Source organism: Trachurus trachurus (genome assembly GCF_905171665.1).
Source record: "Trachurus trachurus genome assembly, contig: scaffold_81_arrow_ctg1, whole genome shotgun sequence".
Classification (NCBI taxonomy): Eukaryota; Metazoa; Chordata; class Actinopteri; order Carangiformes; family Carangidae; genus Trachurus; species Trachurus trachurus.
Window position 1 is genome coordinate 32,428 of NW_028155121.1, and position 23,095 is coordinate 55,522.

General features: G+C 44.7%; 1 protein-coding gene across 2 annotated transcripts; it reads left to right on the forward strand.

The window, feature by feature from the left end:
• Positions 1-12,733: 12,733 nt before the first annotated feature.
• LOC311008020 (H/ACA ribonucleoprotein complex subunit DKC1-like) lies at positions 12,734-22,342 on the forward strand. 2 transcript variants are annotated; one of them, XM_084001453.1, is made up of 15 exons: positions 12,734-12,794; positions 13,675-13,727; positions 14,129-14,215; positions 14,615-14,706; positions 15,142-15,326; positions 15,483-15,547; positions 15,778-15,904; positions 16,352-16,482; positions 17,999-18,142; positions 18,243-18,363; positions 19,261-19,379; positions 19,506-19,609; positions 20,668-20,710; positions 21,214-21,360; positions 22,118-22,342. In XM_084001453.1, the coding sequence occupies exons 1-15, from the start codon at positions 12,785-12,787 to the stop codon at positions 22,181-22,183; spliced, it is 1,494 nt and encodes a 497-aa protein (XP_083857579.1). In that variant the 5' UTR covers positions 12,734-12,784; the 3' UTR covers positions 22,184-22,342. The 2 variants fall into 2 exon arrangements, with proteins under 2 accessions (XP_083857579.1, XP_083857578.1); XM_084001452.1 differs by having other exon boundaries at positions 12,746-12,794; positions 13,672-13,727.
• The last annotated feature ends 753 nt before the right edge of the window (positions 22,343-23,095 follow it).

The window sequence follows — 23,095 nt, forward strand, 5'->3', positions numbered from 1 at the left end:
TAGATAGATAGATAGATAGATAGATAGATAGATTGATAGATAGATAGATAGATAGATAGATGATAGATAGATAGATAGATAGATAGATAGATAGATAGATAGATAGATAGATGATAGATAGATAGATAGATAGATAGATAGATGATAGATAGATAGATAGATAGATAGATAGATAGATGATAGATAGATAGATAGATAGATAGATAGATAGATAGATAGATAGATAGATAGATAGATAGATAGATAGATAGATAGATTGATAGATAGATAGATAGATAGATAGATTGATAGATAGATAGATAGATTGATAGATAGATAGATAGATAGATGATAGATAGATAGATAGATAGATAGATAGATAGATAGATAGATAGATAGATAGATAGATAGATAGATAGATAGATAGATGATAGATAGATAGATAGATAGATAGATGTGTGGTATATACGTGTTTGCCTGCATACATATATCATGCCAGTAGGTGGCAGTGTCACTCCATGTAACTCATGCATTCTGAATATACGCAGTTGTCCTCCTGACTCCGTGAAGTAAACACCGTTCCCCTGAAGTAGCTTGCCTGCTAGCCTTCTTTTCATTCTTACAACACAACATATTGGCGACGAGGATGGCTCTGCTTGGGATATTGCCACCTCCGGCATTTTTACAAAGCCCAGGTGAGCCTACGGTGCCTTTCGAAGCATGGATCCGCATGTTTGATAACTACGTGCTAGCTCTGGCCGACAAGGTGGAGGATAAGAGGAAGCGTGCTTTGCTAATACACACGGTCGGCGCGGAGGCTCAGCGGATCTTCTACACGCTGCCAGGGATTGGTGATTCCTACGACGATGCACTAAAGGCTTTAAAGACATTTTTTGTACCCAAATTGAATGTCGTCGCGGAGAGGAATAAGTTTCGCCAGAGAGCGCAACGAGCTGGTGAGTCCACAGCTCAGTACGGAGCGGCCCTGCGGGAGCTAATTGTTACATGTGAGTTTGGAACATTATCTGAGGACATGATAAGGGACCAAATTGTGGAGAAAACGTCCAATGCTCGGATCAGAGAGCGCTTGCTGCTTGAGGATAAACTTACACTTGACAAGACTTTGACAATTGCTGCTCAGATTGAAAATGCAGTTGCTGAAGCTAAAACAATAGCTTTGTCAAGAGGAGCAGCTGAGGCTGTTGTCGGCATGGTTCGTGGGACTACTTTTCGTGGCGGGAAGCAAAAGCAGCAAAAACCCTTCAACTTCCCCAGACCAACCCCAAAGACTGCTGGCTTGAACGGCTCAACAGCTGCTGGTAAGACATGCTTCAGATGTGGCTCTTCAACACACGTTGCAAATTACCCCAAGTGCCCAGCCAAATCAGTCACATGCAGACATTGTAATAAGCCTGGACATTTTGCCAAAGTGTGCAGGAGCAGGACTGCTTCAAGCAATGTGGGAGAAGTTTCCAGTGATTCCATCACAGTGCTATTAGTTGATGAAGATGATGCAAGTACACTGAGCAGTAAATTAATGTGCAATGTCTCCATGAAAGCTTCAGGTGGCCCTACAATTACTGCAGATCTGATGGTGGATACTGGGTCTGGTGTCTCTATTCTTCCAGAGCACATGTACAAGAGTCACTTCAGCCACACCCCGCTCCTGAAGCCCAGAAAAACACTGACCACGTACACAAAGAAACCTATACCTGTGCTAGGTTGTCTGGAACTGACGGTGACATACATGACAAAATGCACGTCCCAGTACATTCATATTGTCCCGGCAGGTACGCCCATATTAGGCATGGATCTCTTCAATGCCCTGCAACTTGAGATCAGAGACGGTCATGTCACTACTAATACACCCCCTGCTGTCCCTGTACAGTACACAGCTGCTGAAACTGATGCTTCAAAGACTGGAACAGTTACTGGATTTGTTCACAAAGTCACAGTACGACCTGGAATACAGCCTGTGCAGCAAAAGTTACGTCGTCTGCCTTTTGCCATTCGTGATGCAGTGTCCCAGGAGCTGCAGAGACTAGAAAACGACGGTGTCATTGAACGCATCGACTCCTCGCCATGGGTTTCACCCATAGTAGTGGTGCACCGCAAGTCGGGTCGGCTCAGGATATGTCCAGATCTACGTGAGCCCAACAAGGCTGTGGTTGTTGACAGCCATCCACTGCCACATATCGAGGAGGTGTTTCATGAGCTACGAGGAGCACAAATATTCTCATCTATTGACCTGCAAAACGCATATCATCAGGTACCTTTGCACCCAGAGAGCCGAGACCTTACTGGTTTTATCACTCATGATGGACTTTTTAGGTTCACTAGGGTCCCCTTCGGTCTCGCATCAGCCCCGAGTGCATTCCAGAGGATGATGTCGCAGATTCTGGCAGGTTTGGATGGTGTACAGTGTTACTTAGACGATATTATTGTGTATGCTGAGACTCCTACACTGCATGAGACACGACTCAAAGAGGTACTGCACCGACTGAACAACAGTGGACTGAAATTAAATGTGGAGAAGTGCCTGTTCAGGAAAAATGAACTTTCATTTTTGGGCCATGTTGTTTCTGCTTCAGGCATCCGTCCCAACCCAGACCATGTTACTGCTATAACAGAGGCTCCTCCCCCTCGTGATGCCACGGCCCTACAGTCCTTCCTGGGCCTCACAGGGTGGTATTCAAAGTTCATCCCCTGCTACGCCTCTGTTGTGGAACCTCTTCGTGCTCTGCTGAGGAAAAATGCAGAATATAAATGGACTGATGCTGCTCAGAAGGCTTTTTCTCACCTCAAAGAACTGATTGCTACAAGCCCAGCACTTACCCTGTTCGATCCTGCTCTCCCTACACTTGTCACTACAGACGCCTGTGACTACGGCATTGGTGCAGTGCTCACCCAGCTACACGGTGACACTGAAAAGACTGTTGCATTCGCATCCAGGTCCCTTACTGACTGTGAGAGAAAATACTCTATCATAGAGAAAGAGGCTCTGGCTTGTGTGTGGTCAGCTGAGCGTTGGCGCACTTACCTTTGGGGAAGACACTTCACCCTTCGTACAGACCATAGCCCACTTACTGTCCTGCTGTCCACCAAAGGCTTCGGAAGAGCAGGTATGAGGATTTCGAGATGGTCTGCTCGCCTCATGTGCTTTAACTACACTGTGGAATACAAGCCAGGCCGTGACAACGTCATAGCAGACTGTTTGTCTCGCTTGCCCCTGCCGTCTTCTGACCCACAAGAGCAGGATGAGGACATCATAGCCATGGTGTCTGTGGACCTTGCAGCTGTTACTACAGAGCAGCTACATACTGCCTACCAAGATTGCCCAGTGCTGCAGCAGGTTATGGCTTATCAAAGAAATGGTTGGCCCCGTACAGCTAAAGGCCTTGATCCTGCCTTTCTGCCCTTCTACCGTGTACAGACTGAGCTGGCTGAACTTGATGAAATTTTGGTTAGAGGTACTCACCGAGTTGTGATTCCCCAGACTCTTCAGCCGCAGCTCATACAGCTTGCCCACGACACTCACCAAGGCATGGTGAGGACAAAACAAAGACTTAGGGAGCTCTATTGGTGGCCTGGTATGGACTCTGATGTGGAAGCTGCCATTAAGTCATGCACCACCTGCTCCCAACATGACAAAACTGCCATAACCAGAGCTGCCCCACTGCAACCGGTGCCCTTTCCCAATGCAGCCTGGGAAAAACTTGCCATGGATATTGTGGGCCCATTCCACTCTGCTCCACCTGACTGCCGTTTTGCCATCACATTAGTGGACTATTATAGTAAATGGCCTGAAGTGGCGTTTACATCAGATGTTACGTCCGCTACTGTCATTGCATTCTTGTCTGCTGTTTTCAGCCGTGAAGGCAACCCCCTTGAACTTGTAACTGATAACGGCCCTTCATTTGTGTCTGCTGAGTTTGAGGCCTTCTTAGCAGCTCAGGACATTACACACTGCCGCAGCTCCATTTACTATCCGCAAAGTAATGGAGAAGTGGAGAGATGGAACAGAGTATTAAAGGACTGTCTACAAACAGCTGACATTGAAGGTCGGCCATGGAAGCCCTTTGTCACAGACTTTCTCCTCACTTATCGAGCAACTCCCCATGCACTGACTCAAGTCTCCCCTGCTGAACTTCTACATGGACGCCCATTCCGCACCAAGTTGAACATCAAAGGCATTGCTTCGCCTCGTGCATCCTTTCAGCCTGAAGCTGTGAGAGACACTGTGACTCTGAAACAAGCCAAGGTAAAGCGCTATGTGGATGAACGTCGTGGTGCACAGTCTCCAAAGTTTCAGTGTGGTTCCTATGTTCGGATCAGGAAGCCAGGAATCATAAAGAAAGGACACACCAAGTTCACACAGCCCCTCTGTGTTGTTGCTCAGAAAGGTCCGGCAACCTACAAACTTTCTGATGGTAAAGTATGGAACGCCATACACCTGTCCCCTGCAAGTTCCCCCTCCCCTGAGGTGCACACAACCAGTACCTGTGTACAGCCTGAGGATGTTTATGTGCCTCCTCGGACGCCCCTGCCTGCTCAACCACCTCCTAGGCTCCAGCGGAGTCGCAGGCAGATTCAGCCGCCTGCTTGGCTGGAAGGTTTTGCTACCTGACCTCTATCTTTTTAAAAGGGGGCAGAATGTGATGTTAAGTATGGACTGTTACCTGTGTCCAATTTGAAGTATGGACTGTTACATGTTCACAATTTATGATGTTATGGACAATTCTAATTAACATATTTTTCCACGTGAAGCTCTTTACAATCAGCACAAGATTACAGAGAATTCAAAAATTTACTAAAGTACAAATGTGTCACTGTTGGCGATGTATAAGTGTTGCGCTGAAAAGTAGTTAACAGAGTTTAAGGAATACTGAGATCTTCACAAGCTAATTCCGGTTTGTTTCTTTTATTTCATAATTACGTACTATGCAGGATTGGTTACTATTGAAGTATTGACGCAGCTAAACGTTCACTATCTGTTGTAATTTCATGAGAGGAATTATTCGTAAAAAAGAGGGATATGTGGTATATACGTGTTTGCCTGCATACATATATCATGCCAGTAGGTGGCAGTGTCACTCCATGTAACTCATGCATTCTGAATATACGCAGTTGTCCTCCTGACTCAGTGAAGTAAACACCGTTCCCCTGAAGTAGCTTGCCTGCTAGCCTTCTTTTCATTCTTACAACACAACAAGATGATAGATAGATAGATAGATAGATAGATAGATAGATAGATAGATAGATAGATAGATAGATAGATAGATAGATAGATAGATAGATAGATGATAGATAGATAGATAGATAGATAGATAGATAGATAGATAGATAGATAGATAGATAGATAGATAGATAGATAGATAGATAGATAGATAGATAGATAGATAGATAGATAGATAGATAGTTTATTAGAACAGACTCTGGGTCCAGTTAAAAACACAAGACAGGACAGGAAAAGAACAATACAAACAGCGACAATACTAACAACAATGACACCGCGCCACCAGAACCTGACCCAAACGCCACCTGGGGAGTTTCACCCCAGGAAATATCTTATGAAATTCTGAATAAGATCTCAATACTTTCACAGACAACACAAGTTCGTATACTAAGACAAGACAGAGACGTGGTTTCCAAATGAAGCCAAATTTATTTGTTTCAATTGAAATAATCAATAACTGGAGATATCTGTAAAGAAGGGGATTAGTGGCACAAAAAAAAGATGAATCAAATTAGGAAAGTATAACAAATTTTATTAACAGGGGATTCTTTTATAAAAACACTAAAATTACTATTTTGGTGACACTTATTCTGAAATGAACAAAAAGGAGTGGACAGAAGCCAACTACAGGGAGGCAGCCTACAACTTGGGGGGGGGGGGGGGGGGGGGGGCGCCAGCGAATATCGCTACATTTTAATTTTTTTAAGACGTTAGTTTAGGCGGCAGCTCTTTGTTGTTAAGGCGGCCGCCTTCACAGGGAAGCGCTGCGGGAAACCCTGATGCAAGACTGACGCAGAACGTCCTCGTCATCAGTCAGTGTGTCTGTGATCACATGACCAAGATATTTCAGGTTTTTAAAACTTGACCTGAGGGAAAATCACATGTTTATCCTCATTTGTCCTGGAGATCATGATCACACTCTTCACATCATTATATTTTATGTCATGTTGTTCTCCATACAAAGCGAGGGGTTGCATGACTTCAGGTTTTTTAAAGTCGACTCTAATGTTATGAAAGTCGAGTCGACGTCGACTAGTCGCTGATGACGTCATTCATATTTTTCCCATCATAACTAAAATCCCAGTAGGAGGGAAAAGCTTTGCAACAATCTGTATTCACTGACAGAAATGAGTCCACAGAACAGCAGCTTTATAAACAACAAGCTGTAAATCAGTTTGTTTTTTTGTAACACACTCCTATACAAGTGCAAAAGAAAATATGTAGCTACTGTTCATTAAACAATTAGGGAGGAAAACGACTACAGGCCTCGTCACCATCACAGTCCTGCTCAGTCACAGTTTCACTCACAGTTTTGTCTTTGAAAGAACACACATTAAGAAGCTGCTGCAGGCCGCTGAGCTCGGACTACGGAGCACACAGCAGAGATGTTCACAAGTCTTTTTTTGCAAGTCCAAGTCAAGTCTCAAGTCTTTGGTCACGAGTCCAAGTCAAGTCTCAAGTCTCTAAAAACTAAAAGTCTCCTGTCTCTTCTGGTTGTAATGACCCTTCTATCATCTGCTGCATCCGGTCTACTAAAGATACTGCACAGCTATATCTAAGAGATTCAAAGCATTTACTGTAGGTTATTATCACTCCTTTATCTATAGCCTACAGTATTGATTAGTTGTTTATGATCACTTTAAACAGGATATTGCAATGCAATATGAAGAAAACACACAATGAAAGCTTTCCTTTAAAGGAAACTGTATTCTGAGTCAAGAAAGAATCAAGGCTGCTCTGCCTCTCTGCACTGGCCTTCTCTTTTTTCTTTTTTTTGCTTTGTTGAATTCAGAAAACCCAGATGAACAACATGGAAAATGATTTAGGCTGTTAATTATAGGTCATAAGATCTGTATGGTACCTATAGTTCACATCTTTATGTGCAGCAAAACCTTTCTGGAACCGCATGTTTCTGAGAGAAGAACTGGTTGTTATTATTTTTTTAATTAGCTCCGTCAACTCATGGGGGCGTGTCGACACGTACAGACTTCCATACGAGCCTTCAGTCATATTTCACAGCAAAAACATAAATAAACAGGAGGATTTAGCCTACAGTAGCCTGATATGTGCCAGTTATGCAGCAGCTAGTCCCCGTGAAGGAAGGTCTGACAACAAACGGACATTGTACCTCACATGTAGGCTACGGACGGTGCCGCTATTAAAAAAAAAAAAAAAAGCCGGTTCACAGTCGCCTGTCACTCACCCGCAGCAGCTGACTGCGCTGTCAGAGGAGCTCTGCTGCTCCTCTCTCTTTAGACACTGGGGTTTGGCTGCACTCTGTAGGAGTTCAATATGAAGATCTAACCTCCATCTGAATAACGTTACCGGTCATGTGGCGATGCTCCGCTGGTAAAAAAAAAAAAAAAAAAAGAAGATTGTCGGTCGTCCTGTCAGGAGGGAGGCACGAGCCAAAAAAATAATGATTGTTCACGAGTCTCAAAACACGAGTCCAAGTCAAGTCTGAAGTCTCTGTGGGTGCGACTTAAGTGCGACTCGAGTTCGAGTCGCAAACTCGAGTCCCCATCTCTGGCACACAGTCATCCGCGTACATAAGATGGTTCACCACAGCAGCTACTGCCAAACATACAGCCAGTTTTACACCTTTTTAACTCTTTTGACTGTTCATGTAGAAACTAAATAAAATGGGTGATAAAATGCTCCTGTCTGACTCCACTACACCTGCATTGTCTGGTGATTATAAGATAAGATAAGATAATACTTTATTGTCAGATCACTCTGAAATTTGTCTTGCGTCCCATGATGTCCAAGTTTCACACAAATAATAACAAAATACAAAAACACACATTTACAAAAAGCATAAATGTTTCCCTCAAAGGTCACATTTAAAGAGAAACACAAACTACCTCCTAACTCCATTCACAACATAAATCCAACATTACAATGTGTCTTGGTGCAACAGCCAGTGCTCAGTCTGTACATGAACCCTAGTCTACTTAGAGATTATACCAGTAAGACAGGATTCTCAGGGTGTGTTCGAAACCGCATACTACATACTATATACTTCCATACTGCATACTGTCCATACTCCATACTACATACTCATCAATCAGACAGCATGCAGAGCGTTTACACTGCAGCATACTACATGATGACCCACAATGCATTGCGCTCCTACCCGAGCCGAAACCAGCAGTCAGAAGCTGATTTCATTTTAGCTCTAAACTCTGTAAATATATCACTTTATTAACATTTCAAACGTTTTTAGGTGAGAAAGTAGCCGTTTAGATCAGCAGTGTGTCGTTCATTTGTCTAAATACCAGCTGTTTACTATTTTGTTGGGACGATTTCGGTGCTACTAAAGCTAGCCGTCGTGACCAACGCACTTCCGGTTACTTTCACAAAATAAAACACCCGTTGCCCTTTACTATAGAAAACCCCAACGATAGAATTTGTGCTTTTATTTTGAAAACAGGAAGTGAACCTACCCTCGATGTAGCTAGCTTTAAACCGCCGTTTTGACTGCTCTCGTCCCGTTAATGACATTTAACCATTCAATATGCCTTACCGGAGAGTCTACCAGCTCTGAGATCGGCCTGGTTCATTGTAAAACAGTTATTTATTGATGTAAATGTGGTGTTTTCTGTGCGTTCAGACCCCAAGGCAGTGCTGCTCTTCTGTCTAACCATGGTTTTTTATTCAAACAAACTGCTGCTACAGCCACAATTGTTAGATTTCATCAATGAGACCAACATTTAAGAGTTTAACCAGCCGGTGGTAAACCTCTAAAAGCCATCGGGTAAGTTAATTAGCGGTCGTTGTCTCCACCGGGGCGAGGACCGTAGGCTGGCCGGCGGAGCACGTCAGGAGCCGGGCTGCTGCCTCTGTGATGTCGCGGTCGCTGCTCGGACCTGGAGCTTCACTTCTCCCAAAAACATCGGGGCAAACTTCTAAACAGCCGTCGTTTGGATAAACTAACCGCACATGGGGATCTAAACAGTTACTTTCTCACATGAAAAAATATTAAAACTTAATAAAGTCACGTAATAACAGGCACATTTCTGTTGTCCTGTTTAGTTTTTTTTTTCCTGTTCGCGGTAAGGAAAAGACTATCCGTGACGTCACGTTACGTTGCATCTTGGGTAATTTGAGTGTGAGTAGCAAGCTCCTCATGTATAGACCCTTTCAGAGAGTATAAACAAAGACAGGTGTGGCTCATTAGAAAACGCTCTGGTACTGTAAGAGACATACAGGCTGAAGATGAGCAGCACGGTGTGTTTGAGTGTGTGTGTGTTGCAGAGTGGGTGGTTCACCTGGGAGTGGGCGTGTGTGCGTGCGGAAGTGTGTGTGCGTAAAGGTGGGCACTCACCGGTGACACAGATGAGAGAGAGAGAGAGAGTCAGGGTTGGGAGTAGCCGTAATTTTTGTTGACCGCTACTCATTCATTCATTTATCACCCTTTTTTCCTGTTTAATCCGCCAGTCTCATTTTTACGTTTATCCATCCTTGCTGCGCTGTGATAGCTCTGTGCTGTTTTGTTACAATAAATGCACCAAAAGCATATTTGGATCTCAGCGTATCTTTACCATAATCTACTATAGCGCGTCACAAATCTACGTTCCTGAGGACCCAACCTCACACTCTCAGCGGCTTTAAAGGTTTGTGTTTGGAAGCCGCAACAGGTACACTAAATGGAATGGAGCCTTAATTAGTATCCTTGGTAACACCTGTCTTTGTTTATACTCTCTGAAACGGTCTATACTCAACATTCTGGTGAATCTCGTGTAGCTGCCATCCGGGAACTTCTCGCATACTCAAACCGACTCAAACTCGCATACTGTGCATTCGCATACTCAAAATGACGTCAGAGTTAGTATGAGTAGTAGGAAAGTATGCGGTTTCGAACACAGCCTCACTGTGTATTTTGGGATGCCTGCTTTGAGCCCTTTTTTTTTTTTTTTTTTTTAGCACTTTTTTTTTTATTTATTTATTTTTTTTTATTGACGATTTGTTAGTTGGGACGTACATTGTGAAATGAGGGATGAGGGGGTTAGAAATAAAAAATGGAACTGTCAACAGGTTCAGTTACATAGTATCATGACAGGCAAGAGAAGACAAAGGATAAGTACATTTCATGTTAGGCAAACAGAGGTCTGTTCAAAAACGTGGAAACAGAGAGAATAGTATTATGGTCTTTATGGCTTTCTTATTTTCAGATTGACTCATTAGGTTGATGTATTGTTTGATTTCGTTTCTGAAACGGTGAGTGCAAAGTATTTGATTTGTAAATTTGCGGTTGTGAATATGAGCTTTGGCTAAAAATAATATCAAATTGATTATATTATTATTATATAATATTGGTTTAATTGGGAAGCCGAGACTGAAAAGAAACCAAACAATACATTTTTATAGTCCAAAGCAAAGTTTTTGTCGAAATGTTGACAGATAAAAGTAGTTACATTTTTCCAAAAGGACTGAAGCAGATGAGGACAAGACCAGAAAAGATGTTGAAAATCTTCTGGAGCCTGTTTACAGAATGAGCAGAGTTCATTAATGTCTTTTTTATATCTTTGCATAAATAAATTGGAGGGATAGATACGATGGATGAGTTTAAGGGATACTTCTTTGATTTTATTTGTGATAAAATATTTGTAGGGGAGGGACCATATGTTTTTCCAGATCAGGTTTGTGAATAAATTATTCCAGTATGAGACAACATTGGGGGTACTGATGTTTTCTTTTTGAAATAATGCACGTACAGTACGGTTGTTTTTTGCTGAGAAGCAGATTGGACCAACTTCAGTCTGTACAGGCTCCAGAGGTAAGGGGTCAGACTCAGGTAACAAAACATTTTTTAATAACATAATCACACCAGAGGGTATTGCATCAAATACTATTGCATATTCTTTTGGAGGAATAGGAAGTGTATATTTGTTTAGAAATTCTGAATATGATAATAGTGTGCCGTTAGAGTTGAAAGGCTGACTGACCAAAATAATGCCGTGGGTGAACCAGTTCTCTAGAAAAAGTGATTTGTGTTTATATTGTATGTCCCTGTTATTCCAGATATAATATCTGTGGGGGGTGAAGTTATGTTTATAAATCAAAAACCAGGAAAGAAGTATCTGTTTATGAAAGTTGGCTAGTTTTATGGGAAGTTTTTCAATATTGTAGGTACAGAGTAACAGAAAATTAAGGCCACCGACTTTGGAAAATATATAGTTGGGAATGAAGTTCCAGATTGAAGTTGGGTTTCTGATGAATTGTTTGATCCAGTTGATTTTGAATGTGTTATTAAGAGTGGAGAAATCTAAAAAATTAAAACCTCCATTCTCATATGAGTTCATTAAACTTGATTTTTTAATGTAATGGATTTTGTTTTTCCACACAAAGTTATAAAGAATTTTGTCAATGGCAGTAGTGGTCTGTTTATTTACTTCCAGAGATATTGCTGTGTATGTAAGCCGGGATAAGCCCTCTGCTTTAGATAAAAGAATTCTGCCCTGAAGGGACAGATCTCTCTGAAACCACGAGTTGAATTTTTTCTGTGTTCTTTCTATAATGTGGGTAAAATTCAGAGAGCATCTGTTGCTTGTGTTTTTGTTGATGGTGATTCCCAAATAGGTGACAGACTCTTTTACAGGTATGTTGGAGATAGATGAAAGAGTACTATAGTTTTTAAGTGGTAACAGTTCACACTTAGGTGAAGGTGAAGTCCGGATGCACTGGAAAAACCTGAAATTCGGTTAAAGGTGTACAGAAATGGCCGTTTGTCCTGTTTGTCGCGCCGAGTTGTCACGAGCTGCAACACGAGTTTACCCGAGTGAGGAAAACTAATTTGATTGGTCGTTATCGAGCGGGCGGGATATTCAAAGCTTGGGGCGAGACCGAGCTCCGTGTGTGTGTGTGTGCGTGTCTCAGATGTTTGAATGACGGATGACGGATCCAATATCAGTGGCTGGTGAATCGTGTACAGGCTGACGTATAGTCCGTGCGCCTGCATTATCCAATGCGGAAAAAAAAATACACACTTTCATCCCGGATTTACTCAAAAATAGAATTTTGCACAAAGTTTGGCCTACAACGTCTGATAGACGAGTTATTACATTAATGTTATGACCCAAAGTGGGCTCAAATTCAATTTTCTTTTCTGTACACCTTTAATAGCAACAGAAATTTGTGAGGCATTTTTTAAAAATAAGGAAGTGTCACCTGCTAGTTGACTAATGATGATTTCCTTGCCTGCTATGGATATCCCTTTGATGGGGCTCTGCTTGATGAGGTCAGAGAGCAACTGAGCACATATCAAAAATAAATATGGTGACACAGGACATCCCTGCCTGATTCCACAGCTCAAATCAAAACGTGGGGAAGTACCTGTGTGCATTTTAATTGAACAGTTTGCTTTCTTATACTTTGAGCCCATTCCTTCCTTCAGTTGAACTGAGTGACGTCAGAACGTCTCTGGTGACGTGCTGTCCTCGCGCCGACCGGCGGCGGCGCTGGTCCACCGGAAGCTGCTCGTTGGTCCCGGAAGTAGAAGTAGTAGAAGAAGAAGCAGCAGTAGAAGAAGCAGCAGCGGCTCGTGCAGCTCAGTCTCTCAGGAAGAAGATGGCGGAGGGTGAGTAGCGCGAGGAGCTCCGCGCGAGACTCTGGTTTATAACTCTAAAGATGTATCTATCTATCTATCTATTGGTTATCTATCAGTTTATCACTTCATCTATCGATCTGTAGAACCTCTGACGTCACCACCGGGACTTTACCGGAGCTTTGACCCGTTTAACGGAGAAGCTGCACGTGCACATGTGACGTCAGATCGGTCCAGAAAAACACGTGAATGAAGCAGAAACTGATTTAATCTGATAACAAACACTAAACCTTAAACCTTAAACCTCTAAACCTTAACCCGCTGCAGCGCAGAGCAGAGCAGAGCAGAGGGGTTATCTAGTATCTAATGTTTAATATTTAACATGAATCAGCTGCTGTTGAACCCGCGAGGCCCCGACGGGCAACACGTGTGCACGCGCCGGTCCACGAGTCAAACCGGCTCGAGACCTGGACCCGGACTGCAGGAGGACTGGACATGATTCGTTGAATTATAAAAACATATAATCTGTATAAACAGTTGCGTTAGACTGAACAGCGACCAGGACCCGGACTAGACTTAGACCTGGTCTGGTCTGGGTCCTGGACCAGACTAGACCTGGTTAGACTACAGACCGGGTCTAGTCCGGGTCTAGGTCGACTAGAGACCTGAATGGCTCGTGCAGCTGGTCTGTTCATGCACGTGCTGTGTCACTATAAATCTGTTATTAGACTAAACCTCTAAATCACTTTATTGATCTGTCTGGTGGTTTAGCTGTTAGCTCGGTGTGTTAGCCTCTGATGCTAACGGCGCCCACGTGGTGGAGAGGCCACGTGGGCGCCGTTAGCATGTGGCTGCTAGCATGTAGCCGTTAGCATGTAGCATGTAGCTAACATGTGGTTTTTTTTTTCAGCAGCTTCAGCAAAGAAGAAGAAAAAGGCGAAAAGGGCGAGTGATGAAGAAGTCGGGGTGAGTTCCTCCTGAAGGGTCAGAGGTCACAGGTCGAATGATGACATCACGTAACCGCAGCAACATGTTCAGTTAGAGAGAAGAAATGATGTGAAACATTGTAAAGCCTAATACCCTCTAATAGCTAACCCTCTATAACCCTCTGATAGCCTTAATACCTTAACCGTCTATAGAAACAGATCTAAAGCTGAATATAAAAATAAATAGAAGAATAATTAAATAAAGAATGAAGCAAAACAAACATAAAGATTAAACATCAAAGACATTAAACGTTTTGTAGAAGAGAAACATTTGGTTTTTACATCTGTGAATGTGACAAGAATTAAATTCATAAATAAACATTTTTCTTTTCTTCTTGGAGCCGTAACTGATCTGTTGTTGTTGTTGTTGTTGTTGTTTAGGAGCTGCAGCAGAGCGGCGACTTCCTCATCCAGCCGGAGTCGAAGGTCGTTTCCTTGGATACGTCCCAATGGCCCCTCCTCCTCAAGGTAACGCTGTGATGTCACTGTGACGTCACTGTGATGTCACTGTGATGTCACCGCTCTGACCCGTGTGACGTGATGAAGAAGTTTATCCATTCGCTGAGCGGCGGCCATCTTGTCTGTGCTCGGCCCCCGTGCTGGGGGCGGAGCCTCTCGCCGCGGCGACGGTCGTCACGGCGTTCTGTCGACGGCGACCGTCGCCGCTCAGAGATGAAAGACGTGACCGACCGTCGCCGAGACGATTTAACTGTTCTGATCACACGACGCAGACTGATGACATCATCGACGTGGTTACCGTGGTCACCGTGGCTACTGTGGTCACCGTGGTTACCCTGGTTGCTGTGGTTACCGTGGTTACCCTGGTCACCGTGGTTACCCGTCTCACCTGAACCTTTCTTCCAACAGAACTTCGACAAACTGAACGTGCGGACGACTCACTACACGCCGCTGCCCAACGGCAGCAACCCGCTGAAGAGGAACATCAGCGACTACGTCAGGTAACCACGGCAACTAGCCACGGCAACTAGCCACGGCAACATAATAACACATGTTCAAGGCCTCTAATGGTAGAAAAATACATCTGGGTATAAAAGTCCAGGTGGATGTAGGTGATGTAACAGCTTCATCCAGTTCATTCTGAAGGTTTTGTTAAGAACATTTAGAACCTTAACCAGACTCAGAAGTGTTAATTCATAATAACAGATTTTTTCACATAATGCGTCTTGTTTTTCCAAATAAAATGAAATAATAACTTATCAATGGCACTACAGATACACGAGACAATCCTTCCTTTTAGAGAGAAATCCCTCTGAAGCCGCTGGTTTAGCTTTTTCCTTGTCTTATCAATAATCATAGTAAAATACAACCACGGCAACCACGCCCAGGTAACGTGTCACCATGACAACAGCCTCTGACGCTCCGTGTCCCCTCAGGTCGGGCGTCATCAACCTGGACAAACCGGCCAACCCGTCGTCCCACGAGGTCGTGGCCTGGATCAGGAGGATTCTCCGCGTGGACAAGACGGGTCACAGCGGGACGCTCGACCCCAAGGTCACGGGCTGCCTCATCGTGTGTGTGGACCGAGCCACGAGGCTGGTCAAGTCCCAGCAGAGCGCCGGTAAGTCTGGTAGCATAGTGGTTAGCGTAGCGGTTAGCCTAGCAGTTAGCCTAGCAGTTAGCCTAGCGCTTAGCGTTAGCCTAGCGGCTAGCGTCGTTAGCCTAGCGGCTGACCCAGTAAACCAGCGCCGCCTCACTACTCTCTGTTGTGTTGCAGGTAAAGAGTACGTGGGAATCGTTCGGCTGCACAATGCGATAGAGAACGAGCACACGCTGGCGCGGGTGAGTTCACGTAGTTATTGATCAGTGATCGATCGATCAGTTTGACTAAAACTTTAATGAAAACTTTACACTGACGATGTTTTATTCTGATTAACAAGAACGTAAATGTAAGAAACTAAATCTGTGTATGAACCTGTGACCTTGGCTGAAGGTTGAAGGTCGTCGTGTGACCTTGGCTGAAGGTTGAAGGTCGTCGTGTGACCTCTGACCTCTGACCCGTTGTGTTTCAGGCGTTGGAGACTCTGACCGGCGCCCTGTTCCAGCGGCCGCCGCTCATCGCCGCCGTCAAGCGGCAGCTGAGGGTCCGGACCATCTACGAGAGCAAACTGGTGGAGTACGACCCCGAGAGGCGGCTGGGTAGGTCTCCATGACGACCACTGGGTTTTATTTTTTATTTTTTTTATTAAATATTTATACATACAAATATTCAAACGATAAACATACAATGAACAGACAAACAAAAATATATACATATATATATATATATATATATACACTGAAACCAACACTATTATTATATATTATAGGTATTAAATAGTTGTATAATATTCCAAGGTTTTTATAGCTTTTCTGTCATTTATATTTTGTAATGGCTGCATGTAATGACGACCACTGGTCAGAGTGATGTGATGGTGATGACATGGTGATGTCATGGTTACAGGGATCTTCTGGGTTAGGGTGAGTCATCTAGTCTTCTTATATAGATCTATGATGTGACGTTGCAGGGATCTTCTGGGTTAGGGTGAGTAACGGTGTGTGATGTCAGAGTGATGTCATGGTGACATGGTGATGTCATGGTTACAGGGATCTTCTGGGTGAGCTGTGAAGCCGGGACCTACATCAGGACTCTGTGTGTCCACCTGGGGCTGCTGCTCGGGGTCGGGGGGCAGATGCAGGAGCTGCGCCGCGTCCGCTCCGGCGTGCTGGGAGAGAAGGTGAGGTCACTTCCTGTTGTGAGGTCACTTCCTGTTGGTGTGTGACATAGATACATATATACTGACTAGATGGCGCCTTCTGCTTCTCAGCGTACGTCAACACGGCGGCCATCTTGGTGAGGGGTTTCTGACCATAGACATATAAACGTCTGAGCAGCAGTCAGACCAGTCAGACCCTGTAGAACATGTTTCACTGTATTTATGCATGTGGGTCTGAGTATGGAAGTGTGTGTTTAATACATAAATATGTCTGACATTTATAATAAACCAAACGGCTTGAACATCGGTTGAATATTCAGTGAGTTGTGGTGATGTTAATAGTTGATAGACCTCTGATGCAGGAAGTAGACACGGCTTCCCCCTCACCAAGATGGCCGCCACACTGACGTATTCCACTCAATAGAGCTGCCTGGGAACCAGCATCTAGTCAGTGTATATATCTATGGGTGTGTGAGGTCACTTCCTGTTGTGAGGTCACTTCCTGTTGTCAAAGTGAGTTCAGTCCGGCTGCTCGGTGCCGGACTGATAATTAAACTTTGGAACAGAAACAGCAGCTGAGACACGATGACATCACAGTGATGTCACCTAGAGGCTCGCTGCTGCTGACATCACCGTGACATCACAGTGGTGTCACGGTGACATCACGGGGCTATGAAACATTTCTTGTCACAGAACAACATGGTGACTGTGTGTGAAGCCATTGTAACATTTAACAGCCAGACTGGATGTGTTTCAGATATCTGTAACTCATCTACGTTCTTCCTCTTTAACCATTCATGTGTATGGGGTTTGTCATTACAGATATCTACAGTTCAGTTGCAGATATCCACTATGTGTATTACAGATATCTGTAACTGAATTACCACTAGTACTAATTCCAGTTACAGATATCTACAGTTTGATTCTGACTAGTCATAATTCCAGTTCTAGATATCTTAAATCCACCTCAGTTAAAGATATCTACATGTCCCTGTTCAGATATCTGTAATTAAGTTTTGACCAGGTGAAATGACGTCGTAGATATCTGTAACTGGAATTAGTACTAGTTGTAATTCAGTTACAGATATCTGTAATTCACATAGTGGATATCTGCAACTGAACTGTAGATATCTGTAATGACAAACCCCATACACATGAATGTTACAGTGAAGGAAGAACGTAGTTGTGGATCTGAAATGTTCTTTTTGACAAGAGGCAAAACTGAATTACAGATATCTGGAATAAAAAATCCAACTATTCAAAATGTAGTTAGGACCAGTCAGAAAGACGTTGATATCTACAATGTTAATTCTGGAGAGTCAAACTTGGCTTTTAAATGTTAAATCCTCTGTCCCTAGTGTCTCTCTATGTTGTTAGTCCATGTGTTGTGTGTTTGTCTTGTTTTAAATCCATGTGTAGCTACTGTCGACCATCAAACAGGACCACAATGGAAACAAGCCTTTGGGCTTTATTGTGTTTTAATCCTTTTGAACACTTGTCTAATGTTGTTCAATAAAGTTTTCAATTGAATTGCCAGGACTACATGGTGACGATGCACGACGTGCTGGACGCCCAGTGGCAGTTCGACCACAACAAGGACGAGTCGTATCTACGGCGCGTCGTGTTCCCGCTGGAGAAGCTGCTGGTGTCGCACCGCCGCATCGTGATGAAGGACAGCGCCGTGAGTCATCATCATCATCATCATCGTCATCATCATCATCGTCAAGGTCTAGAGCTGCTGTTGCCATGGTGATGACTAACTCCGCTGTGTCTGTCCCCAGGTCAACGCCATCTGCTACGGAGCGAAGATCATGCTGCCCGGCGTGCTGCGCTACGAGGACGGCATCGAGATCAACCAGGACATCGTCGTCATAACGACCAAGGGCGAGGCCATCTGCACCGGTGAGTCTGGGGGCGTGGCCTGTGTGTTTAGGGGGCGTGGCCTGTGTGTTTAGTGGGCGTGGCCTGTGTGTTTAGGGGGCGTCCTGTGTGTATTTAGCGGGCGTGGCCTGTGTATTTAGCGGGCGTGGCCTGTGTATTTAGGGGGCGTGGCCTGTGTATTTAGGGGGCGTGGCCTGTGTATTTAGCGGGCGTGGCCTGTGTGTTTAGGGGGCGTGGCCTGTTTGTATTTAGCGGGCGTGGCCTGTGTGTATTTAGCGGGCGTGGCCTGTGTATTTAGCGGGCGTGGCCTGTGTATTTAGGGGGCGTGACCTGTGTGTTTAGGGGGCGTGGCCTGTTTGTATTTAGCGGGCGTGGCCTGTGTGTATTTAGCGGGCGTGGCCTGTGTATTTAGCGGGCGTGGCCTGTGTATTTAGGGGGCGTGGCCTGTGTGTTTAGGGGGCGTGGCCTGTGTGTATTTAGCGGGCGTGGCCTGTGTATTTAGGGGGCGTGACCTGTGTGTTTAGGGGGTGTGGCCTGTTTGTATTTAGCGGGCGTGGCCTGTGTGTATTTAGTGGGCGTGGTCTGTGTGTATTTAGCGGGCGTGGCCTGTGTATTTAGGGGGCGTGGCCTGTGTGTTTAGGGGGCGTGGCCTGTTTGTATTTAGCGGGCGTGGCCTGTGTGTATTTAGCGGGCGTGGCCACTGTGTATTTAGGGGCGGAGCCACATGATGAGCGAGATGCGGCCGAGCCTTCGGGCCGTGACGACCTGCTATCTATCACCCTTCTCTGATGGCTCATCGCTCTCTGGTGATCGATTGGTTAATCTGATATCGATCAATAATCGACTAGTTAACGATATGGATCAATAATCGACTAGTTAACGATATGGATCAATAATCGCCTGCTTCTTGTGGTTCAGCGGTGGCTCTCATGACGACGGCGGTCATCTCCACGTGCGACCACGGCGTCGTGGCCAAGATCAAGAGAGTCATCATGGAGAGAGACACGTACCCTCGCAAGTGGGGCCTCGGCCCCAAGGTGAGTCACGTTATTGATTATTGGTTATTGATCTCAGACCGATCGATCGCTCCTCAGACCGATTGATCCTCCTATCGATCGATCACCACTCTAAACTCTAACGTGTGTTTGTGTGTTTTGTTCCAGGCGAGTCAGAAGAAGATGATGATCCAGAAAGGTTTGCTGGACAAACACGGGAAACCCAACGGCAGCACGCCGCCCGACTGGAAGACGCAGTACGTCGACTACAGGTACGTCTGGTTAGACACTGAGGGGCGGGGCCTAACCCCAGTGGGCGGGGCTTAGACACCGAGGGGAGGGGCCTAACCCCAGTGGGCGGGGCTTAGACACTGAGGGGAGGGGCCTAACCCCAGTGGGCGGGGCTTAGACACCGAGGGGCGGGGCCTAACCCCAGCAGACAGTTATCCCTCCTGAGCTGCTGTGCTCTGTGAGAGAGTCGGTCTGCAACAGAAACTCTCTCTCTATAGAGGTAGTAGTAGGTTAGGTAGAGGTGGTAGTAGTAGTAGTAGGTTAGGAGGTGGTAGTACTAGTAGTGGTAGTAGAGGTAGTAGTAGGTTAGGTAGAGGTGGTAGTAGTAGTAGTAGTAGTAGTAGTAGGTAGTCTAGTAGCAGACAGTTATCCCTCCTGAGCTGCTGTGCTCTGTGAGAGAGTCGGTCTGCAACAGAAACTCTCTCTCTATAGAGGTAGTAGTAGGTTAGGTAGAGGTGGTAGTAGTAGTAGTAGGTTAGGAGGTGGTAGTACTAGTAGTGGTAGTAGAGGTAGTAGTAGGTTAGGTAGAGGTGGTAGTAGTAGTAGTAGTAGTAGTAGGTAGTCTAGTAGCAGACAGTTATCCCTCCTGAGCTGCTGTGCTCTGTGAGAGAGTCGGTCTGCAACAGAAACTCTCTCTCTATAGAGGTAGTAGTAGTAGTAGGAGGTTAGGTGGTGGTAGTACTAGTAGTGGTAGTAGAGGTAGTAGTAGGTTAGGTAGAGGTAGTAGTAGGTTAGGTAGAGGTGGTGGTAGTAGTAGTAGTATCTAGTAGCAGACAGTTATCCCTCCTGAGCTGCTGTGCTCTGTGAGAGAGTCGGTCTGCAACAGAAACTCTCTGATGAAGCTTCTGCACTCGACACGTCGAGCTGCAGCTTCACCACAGAACATGACATCACCGTGATGTCACCGTGATGTCACCGTGATGTCACCGTGATGTCACCGTGACGTTACCGTGATGTCACCTGACCTGAACGCCGTCGCTGCTTTGTTTAAGTTTTGTGTGACTGTTCTTTTAAAACTTTAATTTTATTTTGTTGACAGTGTTTCCAAGGCAACAGAGGAGCCATGTGATGCTACAGCCAAGGTACAGACACACACTCTAACAGACACACACACTCTAACAGACACACACTCTAACAGACACACACTCTAACAGACACACACTCTAACAGACACACACACTCTAACAGACACACACTCTAACAGACACACACTCTAACAGACAGACACACACTCTAACAGACACACTAACGCACACTAAAACACACTAACACACACTAACAGACACACACAGAGCGTTGACACCAGGTTGTGTCCTAACCTCCTCTCTCTCTAGTGACCAGTTGTTGTAGTGGTGTCTGAATGTTTAGTGATAATTAATGTTCACTATATAGTGACTGAATCTATCCCATAATTCACCGCAACATGTAGTGAACATCCGATGGTCACTAACCGGAGCAAGATATCCCATCATGCATTGAGGTCACGGAAGTAGTGACCGGTGTAGCTACCAAATGCAAGTAGCGACTTTCTCTGCTCCCTGACCTCTGACCTCTGCTCTCTGCTCGTTTCTCTCCTCTCCTCCAGAGGAAACGTGACGACAGCGACGGAGAAGCGGCGCCGCCGTCGACACCGTCGGCAGAGGACGGGAAGAAAGAGAAGAAGAAGAAAAAGGAGAAGAAGGCGAAGCTGGAGGAGGCGGAGCCAGTGGAGGAGGAGGCGGAGCAACCGGAGGTAAGAGATGTCACGGCAACCAGAGCTGCTTCCTTATTGGTCCAGACTCTGAGCTTCATCCTGATTGGTCCAGACTCTGAGCTTCATCCTGATTGGTCCAGACTCTGAGCTTCTTCCTGATCCAGGGTTCTTACCGATCCTTTAAAAGTCTTAAAAGGCATTGAATTCATTAAAAACGAGGCCTTAATTGGCATTAAAATGTCTTAACATTTAAGACTTTTGAAAAATTGATTGAACACATGGTAAGTGGTATTTTATGATTGTAATTAGTCTCAAATCTCTAAATAATTGGTAACAATCCGACATAGAGAAGTTAGTGGCGGCCATCAACGTTAAATCTCTCACCGCCTCCAGCTCCCGAGTCAGTGTTTTGTTTTTTCAGACTTTTTCTGCATTTATTTTGAAAGGACAGCTGGAAAGAGACACAATCCAATGTTCATGTAGCAGTCACTTTACCTCGGATCACATAGGGTTAGGGACAATTTAACCCACTCCCCTATGTAATAGATGTGGTGTTTTTTTGTTTTTTCTGCATTTCTGTTTATTATGAAGTCGGTCTTCAATTTCATTTCAAGCAGCTTTAAAAAAAGTCTTAAAGTCTTAAATGTAACTTGGCTTAAGCTGTAGGAACCCTGTGATTGGTCCAGACTCTGAGCTGCTTCCTGATTGGTCCAGACTCTGAGCTTCATCCTGATTGGTCCAGACTCTGAGCTGCTTCCTGATTGGTCCAGACTCTGACAGATGTTTGTTTCCTCAGGTCGGTGAAAGCGCCAAGAAGAAAAAGAAGAAGAAGAAACAGAAAGAAGAGGAGGCGTCGGAGTGACGCTGACACAAAGCATTGTGGGAGTTGGACAATAATGGACTGCATGAGCGCAGACGAGGAGGAAAGAAGAGTTTTGTTTTTTATATATATATGTTTTTTTTTTTATCTGTAAATACCTCAACAGGAAACCTGTTCATAATTTCAAAATAAAAGTGTTTTCTCTAAGTTTTTTTTCTCTATTTCAAAGCTTCAGTTTTAGTTTTATTTTAATTAACAAATGTACAAAACAATGTCGGTACCAAGTAGAGACCAACAACATGCAGCGGGGAAATAAGTATTGATCACCTCAACATTTTTCTCAGAAAATATATTTCTAATAGAGCTATTGACATGAAATTTTCACCAGATGTCGCCATCAACCCAAGTAATGCACATACAAAGAAATCCGAACATTAATGTCCATAAATGAAGTTATGTGTAATAAAGTGAAATGACACAGGGAATAAGTGTTGAACACATGAAGAAAAGGAGCAGAAAGGTTTGGAGAGACGAGAAAGCAGCTGGAGTCGTCATCCTGTCCGGTTTAGTCCTGATTGATGCCTTTTTATATAAAGGTTTCTCACCACCAAGGTGTCAGACAAGAAGCACTGCATGATGGGTAATAGCAAAGAGCTGTCTAAAGACCTACGCAACCTTATTATTGCAAAACACACTGGAGGACGTTGGAACTATCAGAAGTTTAGAAATGTGTGTGTAACCAGTGAGCACCGCTGGAGCCTCATCCAGAAGTGGAAAGAGAACACGGCATCGCTGTAAACCGGCCACGGCCCCGTGCTCCTTGTAAGACCCAGATGTCATAAGACGGTGCCGCACATCACCCCAAAAACACCATGGCAACAGTCAAGTTTGGAGGCGGGAACGTCATGGTGTTCTGGATGAGGCCCCAATGGTGCGCTGGAACTATCAGAAGTT